The 10,644-nt window shown below is 40.1% G+C and overlaps 1 protein-coding gene across 1 annotated transcript; it reads right to left on the reverse strand.

Annotated features, from left to right (window-relative positions):
• Positions 1–1,920: 1,920 nt before the first annotated feature.
• On the reverse strand, positions 1,921–10,422 carry LOC149152961 (oxalate--CoA ligase-like; the record flags this gene model as incomplete). The annotated part of the gene is made up of 5 exons (XM_089443648.1): positions 1,921–2,365; positions 2,480–2,583; positions 2,658–3,625; positions 9,760–9,860; positions 10,171–10,422. Coding segments are annotated over 5 exons (1,644 nt in total), but the record flags the coding sequence as incomplete, so codon positions are not given.
• Positions 10,423–10,644: the final 222 nt, after the last annotated feature.

Below are 10,644 nucleotides of genomic sequence, written 5' to 3' on the forward strand. Positions count from 1 at the left end.
CCTCCGCGAGACTGTGTTTATATCATGCGAGAGAACCCATATATATATATCACCAAGACTGCGTTTATATCATGCGAGAACTAAGACTGTTTATATAACTTGTAAGACTTATATCACCCCCGAGACTGTGTTTATATCATGCGAGAGAACCCATATATATATCACCGAGACTGAGTTTATATCATGTGAGAGAACCCATATATCCTCCCCGAGACTGTGTTTATATATCCGCTGCGAGACTACGTTTATATATCCTCCGCAAGACTGTGTTTATATCATGCGAGAGAGCCCATACTTATATATATATATATATATATATATATATATATATATATATATATATATATATATATATTATATTATATATTATTAATATGAATTATTTCATATTATTGATATAAAATTATTTAAATAAAATGTATTTTATCTAAATACATATCACAATTATTATATACTTCATTGTTTTACATAATTTCTATATATTCATGTTTATTATAATTTTTAAAAAATTATATAAATACAAAAGTGATAGAAGTATATATCACAATTATATACTTTATTGTTTTAAATATTTTTTTTATATACTCATGTTAATTGTAATTTCTAAAAAATCATATAAATAAAAAACTGATACAACTATGTCAGTATGTATGACTAAGTCATTAAAATATCTTATTTCCTAGATTTTATGAAGATTTTGTCATTTTCATTTAGAAAACGAAAAATATTATAAATTTGGAAAATGTCAAAACTGATGATGATGATGATGATGATGAACGTCCGCTGAGACCAAATAATGGTCTATCGGACCTAAAGAAACAAATTATCTATTTTGATTTAAGATTTTATTCCTATGCTCAAAAAGCTTGGAGAGAAGCCTCCCGAGCTCACTATAATTTTGACATTGTAAAAGGCTAGGAAGGTCAGTATTGTAACAAAAATTGTGAAACTGAGATCTAATGTGGTTATACGCGGGGCACTCTAAGAGGAAGTGGTTTTCATCCTCGATGTTCCTATTCTCACATATATGGCAGATCCTTTCCGTCCATGGCGTTTTAGGAACTGCCCAACGACCTGTTTCACTATGGAGCTCATGAGAATTCGTTCTAATCTTTGCTATATTAATTTTCTTCTTTGAGCTAGTTAAAATAGAGAGATACTTTTGATCTTCTAGAGTGGGGTTGATGACCTTCTTATAATAACTTAATTTTCTTTTAGCCGCTAAGTCTTTCTCACACCACATTTTTTCTTTGAACTTAGAAGTAACAATATCTTTAATGTTATTTATATTTTGCAATGCATCATTTTCGTTGATCTCCCAATAGTTTAACCAGGCCCTTGTGTCTTTATGCCACCCTCGATTGAGCCTTAGGTGATTTTGGCTAGAATTTAAAGCTAGCTTAGGAAGTCTATGATCGTCTATAATAGATGATCATTCTCAAAATCGTAAACTACTTTTTAATAAAATAATTCTCATTACACTATTTTCCTTATTTATAATTAAAATTTTAATATTGAAACTCCCATTGATTCAATTTTGTATTCCCAATTCCATCGGGGAGGGTAAGCTAATTTAGACCAAGATTCCACATTGACGATTGTCCGCTAACTATAAAGGTGGATGGATATTAACGAGACGGCGCATGGTAACTAGAGAATCCCACACAGGCTAATTCGGAGACTTCCAATTTCTGACTGTGACTCCGAAGTTATTCGTAGGTATTCTCACTGTGATTGGTATTCTCGCTCGAGAGGCAGGCCACAATATCTATCGCACCAAAATTCTGTAAGGTAGAAAAGCCCATCTTCCAGTGATTGCTACGCAGCTGTTGGAAATAATTTATAAAATCTTTTCCAATAAAATATAGAACTTTGATATCGATGGATTACATTACAATTGGACATATCATCTTACTCCAAATCTCAGATGATATGCGAGGACAACAATCGTAAATCGTCTTTATTATTTTACCATACACATCGGAAATAAATCACACAATGCGTCAGTAGAAGAATTCTTTTCCTTCGCCTGGGAGTGCAAGGCAAACGATCGAATCTACGAAATGAGACGAGGTGAGATTTTGCATACAAAATGGATTAGTAAATAAAGGTGGAGCGGCTCTACTTGACTACGAGAGGAGATAAGTTATGCCCCAAATTTAGGGACCTTCGCAGATGAGACAACTGCTATGAAATGCTCCGCAACCAGTCGCCTCTGGACTTTTCCCGTTACAGTTTTCGGGATACAGTCCGTAATGAATACCCTTTTCGGTATTTTGAAAGTGGCCAAATTTTTCTTGCATAAATCCCTTATTTCTCTTTCAGTTACAGTGACCCCATCCCTTGGAACCACCGCCGCGTTGATCTGTCACGTCACAACCAGATTCAGAGGAATCTATTTCGTTAATTAAATCACAATTTTTTTAATAAATATATTAGCTAAATCTAGGAAAAATAGTGCTGAACGCGAGTAAATCACCTCTTCTCCGTATTTGTCATCAGGAACCGCAAAAGCAACAGCCTCGGCCACTGCTGGGTGCGACAGTAACACAGCGTCTACTTCCATAGGTGATATTTTCTCGCCTGTAAAATAGTTTCAAAACGTTAATTCACAAATTAATCAAAACTCAAGCCTCTCCTAGCTTATTGGTGTTTACCTCCTCGATTGATAAGCTCTTTAATTCGCCCAATCAGAAACAGATATCCATCGCTGTCAAGGTAACCGAGGTCTCTGGTGTGAAACCACCCGAACTGAAAAGCGGTTTTATTGGCTTCTGGGTTGTTTTGATAACCCTGTGTAACGTTCAAACCCAGTATACAGACCTCACCGCTACATCCCTGTTTCTGAACAACTCCGTTGTGATCCAGAATGGCTAATTCTTGCCCTACCGCCTTGCCCACGGATCCCGGTTTATGAACACCACGATGTGGCAACGGATTTGACGTCATCAAATGAGAAGCCTCTGTCATTGCGTAAGCTTCAAGAACAGGAGTGCCGAAGGCTTGCTCCAGATGCTCCAGTATTGCTGGAGCCAGAGAGGCGCTGCAGTTTCTGATGAATCGTAGCTTTGGATACTCGCTCTCAGGCTTTGTGATGTGCCTCTCTAGCAAAATTTGGTGAATGGTAGGCACCGCTGTGTACCAAGTAGCACCGTAGGTTTTCATATCGTTCCAGAACGTTGAGGCCGAGAATCGACCGGCAGACGGAATTACGACGCTTCCGCCCACAACCATGGACGAGAGCAATGACGCTACGAGACCATGGACGTGAAAGAGCCGTAAGACAATGACGGTTAGGTCGGAGGGCAAAAGCTCATACACGTCTATGATGTGTTTCGTGGATGCCGCTAGGTTTAATTGCGTCAACGGGACTCCCTTTGGCCGGCTAGTGGTGCCAGACGTGTGAAGAAATAATGCCAAGTAGTCTTCCAGGTTCAGGTCGGTGTCGCTAACCTCATCGCTGCCCTCTGATCCCACGAAGTTCGATCTCGGATGGAACTCGACTGTTCCATTTCTGTCGGTATCGAGATCGAATTGTAATGCGGCCACAGAGAGACCGAGCTTTATGGCTGCCATTTCGGCCGACGAATTTCCTTCCGTGGATACTATAAGCATTTTGCACCCGCAATCTGTTGGTTATTTTTCAATGGAGAAAATACCAAAAACCAATTTAAATATTCACTACAGAGACGATGTTCTATTTACTCTGTCCAGGATCTTTTGACAGGGATCCTTTCAAAAACAAAATGACTCATAAGACAGCATTACACAGTCACAAAGAACATTTCCATTAAAACAAATTTTCTGTTACATATTTTTACCTCTGTGCAAAGAGGGATTCACAAAACAAACTCTGTTGCAGTCACAGATTTTCCACTGCTGTGGATATTACAAAAACATCTCTCTGTTCTTCAATGGCTAAATCAAGACATTACAGATCCATTTCTATATCGCACTGTTGTGCATTCACGAAAGAAAATTGCACTATAGTGCGTAGCCACTACTCACAACACACAAAAAAAACTATATAACATAGACATTTTTTTTACGACATATGTAAAACAAACATATAAAAAATGTGCCCATAACTATATTAAACACATGCCCATAACTATATTAAAGGCCGCCACCAAAACTACGTAAATGCATTAAAGACCACAACGTTTCCTCCATGGCGGTCAACGAGGAAAACGACAAAAAAAAATTTCAATCCACGCAAAAATGTGATTTGACGCAGGCCCGTGCACCTTCGGGAAATCGACGGCTAAGATCGCGCGCCCAGAACACTTGGCTGATCCAACGAGGTTCGAGAGCCAACCTCGCGCAAAACAAACGGACTTTAGCGTCCGGGGAGAGCGGTTTTCGGCGTCGTACTAAGGACGCGTGGCGGAGTGTGATTGTGTCGGAGCCTCAGCTACGAATACCGCCTTTGGTGAAGGGCGGTGCGGGGAGACCGGGTGGTTTTCCAGAATCCGCCGCGCTGTTCAAAATTAGAATTTAACACTCCCCTTTAATTTTAACAGCCGCGTGTTCAGTCATTCCCAAGCATTTTCTCAAAAATTCGAAACTCTTCTGAACCATTGGCTTTGTCAAGATGTCTGCAACCTGTTCCTGGGTCCTGCAATGTTCTAGGATGATTTCGCCATTGTTCACCAATTCTCTGATGTAGTGAAACCTTGTATCAATGTGTTTCGTTCTCTTATGAAACACTGAATTCTTTGAGAAAGCAATAGCTGAGCTATTGTAACAAAAGACCACTGTCGCTTTTGCCTGCTCTTGGCCTAAGCTTCTCAACATCCTCCTCATCCATACTGCCTGACATGCTGCTGCTGTCGCTGCCACATATTCTGCCTCTGCTGTAGATAATGCTACAATGGACTGCTTCTTAGAAGCCCATGAAATGGCTCCTGAACCCATATTAAAAACATAACCGGAGGTGCTCTTCCGATCATCTACACTTCCAGCCCAATCACTATCAGTGTATCCAACCAAATCTGAATGTTCTGAGACACTATATAATATTCCAAACATTTTGGTACCTTTGACATACCTCAAAATTCTCTTTGCTGCCTGCCAATGTACCTCCTTTGGCCTCTCCATAAATCTAGAAATCAAACTAACAACATACATTAAATCAGGCCTAGTTGCTGTTAAATACATGAGGCTGCCCACAATGCTTTTATACAAGCTAGGATCAAAATCCTTGCTGTTGTCCTCTCTGCTGAGCTTTAATCCCATCACTGTGGGAGTCATTGCTGCCTTGCACTCTTGCATGTTAAATCTGCCCAAAACTTGATTTACATATCTTGCTTGAGATATAAAAATTCATTTTTCATTTTGATCTACTTCTATGCCTAAGAAGTATCTCAACAAACCCATGTCAGTCATTTCAAATTCATCCTTCATGACTGATTTAAAATTCTCAATAAGATAAATATCATTTCCAGTGAAAATAACATCATCTACATACAAGACAACAATTAAAATTTTACCATCCTTTTCTTTGATGTAGACTGTGGGTTCTCCTTCACATTTGTCAAATTCATTATCCAATAGATATGAATTTATCCTGCTGTACCATGCTCTTGGCGCTTGCTTCAGCCTATAAAGAGCTTTCTTCAATTTGCACACTTTGTGCTCTTCACCTTTCTTCTCATATCCGAGAGGTTGTTCCACATAAACCTCTTCCATTAACACTCCATTTAGGAATGCTGATTTCACATCCATTTGGTAGACTTTCCATTTGTTTTGTGCTGCTATGGACAACACTGCTCTCATGGTTTCCATTCTTGCAACCGGGGCGAAAGTCTCCTCATAATCTCTCCCATACTGCTGCTTGTATCCTTTGACAACCAGCCTTGCTTTATGCCTTTCAATCTTGCCTTCAGCATTGCTCTTGGTCTTGTAGACCCATTTCACACCAATGACTTCTTTGCCTTTCGGTAGCTCAACCAAATCCCATGTCTTGTTTCTCTCTATGGCATTCATCTCCTAATCCATAGCTTCTATCCATTTCCTATCTTTAATTGCATCCTCGAAATGAATAGGATCATCAACATGACAAAACAAGGCAAACAAGGAATTCATTCCTTCTTCATAAATGTCACTTAGATTTCTAAATTTCTTACCTCTTTCACTTGGTGTGCAAGTGCTTGAAGATGCACTTGAATTTCCTCCTTGTGGTGTGCTTGGAGAAGCACTCTCATTGATCCTCAATGGTGTACCTTGCTGTTCTTGTGTTGGTGCCGCTGTTTGGGGATTCATTTTAGCCACCTCCTCTTCATCTTCATCATGAGGCAAACAACTTTTAATGTTCACTGTTTTCTCTATGCTTCCATCCCAAGCTTCCTCTTCAATGAATTGAACATCCCTGCTGACAAAGAACTTCTTGGTAGATGGGATGTACAGCCTGTAGTCTTTGGATTCATCACTGTATCCAACAAGGATACACTTCTCCCCTTTGCTGTCCAACTTCCTCCTTAGCTGATCTGGTATGTGTGCATAGGCCACACACCCAAAAACTCTCATGTGGGTGACTACTTACTTTCTCCCACTCCATGCCTCTTCTGGCACTTTGTTCATGACTGCCTTTGTAGGACACATGTTCAAAATATAAACTGTACAATGTACAACTTCAGCCCAATACTCATTTGGCAAATGCTTTGCCTTCAACATGCTCCTTGCCATCTCCATGATGGTTCTGTTCTTCCTTTCAGCAACTCCATTTTGCTGTGGGGTGTACCGAGTTGTGAACTGTTTATGTATTCCATTTTCTCTACAAAACTTTAGGAATTCATTTGAGATATACTCACCTCCTCTATCAGTTCTCAATACTTTTATGTGCAGCCCGCTTTGGTTCTCCACAAGTGCTTTGAAGTTTTGGAATTTCTCAAAGACTTCACTTTTGTTCTTGAGGAAATATATCCAAGTCTTTCTTGTAAAATCATCAATGAATGTCAAGAAATATAGGCTGCCAGCTAATGATGGAGCTTGCATTGGTCCACACAAATCTGAGTGGATAATCTCTAAGGGTGCCTTTGCCCTTACACTTTTCCCTGATGGAAAACTCTCTCTATGTTGTTTGCCCAATATACAACCTTCACAAAGGCTGTCTGGCTTCGCTATCAATGGTAATCCCTTTACCATTCCTTTTCTGCTCAATAAGTTTAGACCTCCAAAATTTAGATGCCCGAATCTCAAGTGCCATAACCAATTTTCATCCTTTGGCACGCTTTGGAAGGCCTCTTGGGTGACTGCTGCCATTTCCTTCTTGTTCTTCAAGTCTGCCCTGATCCGGAGAGGGAACATCCTGTTCTTTGTCATCTTCACTTTAGCAATGCATCTTTTGCTGGGTGGTATGTCCTTGATGGTGCACACATCATTTACAAAGTAAACATTGTAACCCTTTTGGACAAGCTATCCAATACTCAAGAGGTTACATCTCATTCCGGGGACATAGTAGACATCTGCTATGGTTTTCCTTTCTCCTTGCTTTGTAAATATTTTTACCTCCCCTTTTCCCATAACAGACACTTTACTATCAGTTCCTAGTGTGACCTTTGATTTCAAATTCTGATTTAAGGCTGAAAAGAGGGCTATATTCCCTGTCATATGGTTGCTGCAACCTGATTCTAAAAACCATATGTCCTCACTATGTGTTTCAGCCATGTTACAAGCTAACAGGACATTTTCTTGACTGTTGTTTTCTCTTGTAACATTTGCATTTTGTCTGCTGTTCATATCATGCCGTTTCTTTCTACAATCACTAGCATAATGTCCATACTTTTTGCAATAATAGCATTGAACATTAGATTTATCATACCTTTGTCCTTGAGCCTGATACTGATCTCTTTGTTGGCTGCTGCCTTGACCTTGGTTCTGATTTGGATTGCTGCCTCTTCCTTGTGCATTTGACGGGCTGTTCCTTCCACCTCTGTTCTGGCTTCTGCCTCTTCCTCTTCGGTTTCCTCTTCCTTGACCCCTTCCTCTTCCAAAGGACATCTGGGTCTTGAAGGCTTGCTCAAGGGATGAGTTTTCATTCCTACTCAACCTCTGCTCATGAGTTATCAGTGATGCATGTAGCTCATCAACTGAATAGTTTGAGAGATCCTTTGTCTCTTCAATGGTGGTGACTATGGCATCGAACCTTGAGGGTAAGACCCTCAATATTTTCTCCACTATTCTTCTATCTTCAATTGTTTCTCCATGAGTTCTCATTTGTGTAATTACACCAATCACATGAGTGAAGAATGATTCAATGTTGTCTGACTCCTTCATGTTCAAGTTTTCAAAATCCTTTCTCAGCATTTGCAATTTTGCTGTCTTCACTCTCTCCATGCCTTGATAGGCAGTTTTTAGGATTTTCCATGCATTGTGTGATGTTGTAGCTGCTGTTATCCTTGGGAATATACTCTGGTCCACTGCTTGATACAACAAGACAATGGCCTTTGCATCCTTCTTCCTATTGAGCTTCAATAGGTCCTTCTCTCCCTGAGTTAGGTTATTAAATGTTGTTTCATCTGTTGGTTCCTCAAACCCATATTCTACTAGTTCCCATATATCTTGAGAGATGAACAAAGCTCTCATGGTTATAGACCAGTAGTCATAGTTATTCCCATTAAAGTGTGGGAGTTGGGTGTTGAACATACCCATGCTTGTGCTTGCCATTCCTTGCATCTTGAACTATGGTTTTAAATCCTTGACTGTGATTTTTTAAAAAAACAACTGACTGTCTTCAGCAATAACTAGAGAAATGCTTTTGGGGAATACTTGAATCCTTCGCTGTCTGAGTCTTCTGTCTGCCTGAGAAGTTTTGCTGCAGCAACAACCTTCTCCCTTCAGCTTCTTTAACTTCTTTAAAGAGCCTAAGCCTTGCTCTGATACCACTGTTGGTTATTTTTCAATGGAGAAAATACCAAAAACCAATTTAAATATTCACTACAGAGACGATGCTCTGTTTACTCTGTCCACGATCTTTTGACAGGGATCCTTTCAAAAAAAAAATGACTCATAAGACAACATTACACAGTCACAAAGAACATTTCCATTAAAACAAATTTTCTGTTACATATTTCTACCTCTGTGCAAAGAGGGATTCACAAAACAAACTCTGTTGCAGTCACAGATTTTCCACTGCTGTGGATATTACAAAAACAGCTCTCTGTTCTTCAATGGCTAAATCAAGACATTACATATCCATTTCTATATCGCACTGTTGTGCATTCACGAAAGAAAATTGCACTATAGTGCGTAGCCACTACTCACAACACACAAAAAAAACTATATAACATAGACATTTTTTTTACGACATATGTAAAACAAACATATAAAAAATGTGCCCATAACTATATTAAACACATGCCCATAACTATATTAAAGGCCGCCACCAAAACTACGTAAATGCATTAAAGACCACAACGTTTCCTCCACGGCGGTCAACGAGGAAAACGACAAAAAAAACTTTCAATCCACGCAAAAATGTGATTTGACGCAGGCCCGTGCACCTTCGGGAAATCGACGGCTGAGATCGCGCGCCCAGAACACTTGGCTGATCCAACGAGGTTCAGGAGCCAACCTCGCGCAAAACAAACGGACTTTAGCGTCCGGGGAGAGCGGTTTTCGGCGTCGTACTAAGGACGCGTGGCGGAGTGTGATTGTGTCGGAGCCTCAGCTACGGATACCGCCTTTGGTGAAGGGCGGTGCGGGGAGACCGGGTGGTTTTCCAGAATCCGCCGCGGTGTTCAAAATTAGAATTTAACAGAATCTTCTAAATAGAACTCAAATTCCTCTTCAGTGTAGGCAGAATTCAGTGGTGCTGCAACTGCTCTGGCCCTTATCACCGCAAGGAACAGTATCACGAACTGCGCCAAAGACGCACTAACATATTCAGCGATGAAATATGAACCTGACCCATCATGTCATGAAATTACCTAAACTATCCTTTAATGATGACTATTTTTCCCTTCAAAACAGCAGATTACAAAAAAAACGGGCACAATCTGCAACTGTAAGAGATCTAACAGAATGAAGGGGGGATAAAAGAGGAAAACCAAAATTTCAGGGAATCTTGGGATAAAAGACAGAGAAAACAACAATGACTTGAGAGATTCTGTTAAAAAGTTGTAGGAATATTGTTTAAACCAAAGGGAAAAGCGTAGCGTGAATCTTTACCTCAATAGAGTTAGGAAAGGTGAGAGCCACCACATCCCCTCTTCCGATCCCGGCGTTTCTTAACTCGGCGGCACAGATATTGACGAGCCTTTGCAGTTCCGCGTATGTAACTTCGAATTTCCCGGGCAGAATGATAGCCTTGTGTTGGGGAAACTCGTCGCAGGCATTGTTTAGAAGCGCACTCAGAGTCAGAGGACGGAATTCTCCTTTGCTTGCCTTTGAATAGGAATAGAGAGAGGATCGCTCACAGGTTTATCACAACTGGCAATATCAGGCACATAAAAGCGATAACCCACCAGATGTAAAAACTCCAGCAACAATTTTTCAAAATCCCGACAACACGAGAGGTATAAATTTCCCTCTGTTGACACTGGACAGGGAGGAATTCAGGAATTCACGGCAGAGAAAATATTGAAGCGGAGAAATCCGAAAATGTATAGGGCAATCAATAAAGTAAAAACAAAACGAAAGTAG

The sequence above is a fragment of the Pinus tabuliformis genome, chromosome 9, assembly GCF_031772625.1.
Source record: "Pinus tabuliformis cultivar Carrire ecotype Pingquan chromosome 9, CPIR1, whole genome shotgun sequence".
Lineage (NCBI taxonomy): Eukaryota > Viridiplantae > Streptophyta > Pinopsida > Pinales > Pinaceae > Pinus > Pinus tabuliformis.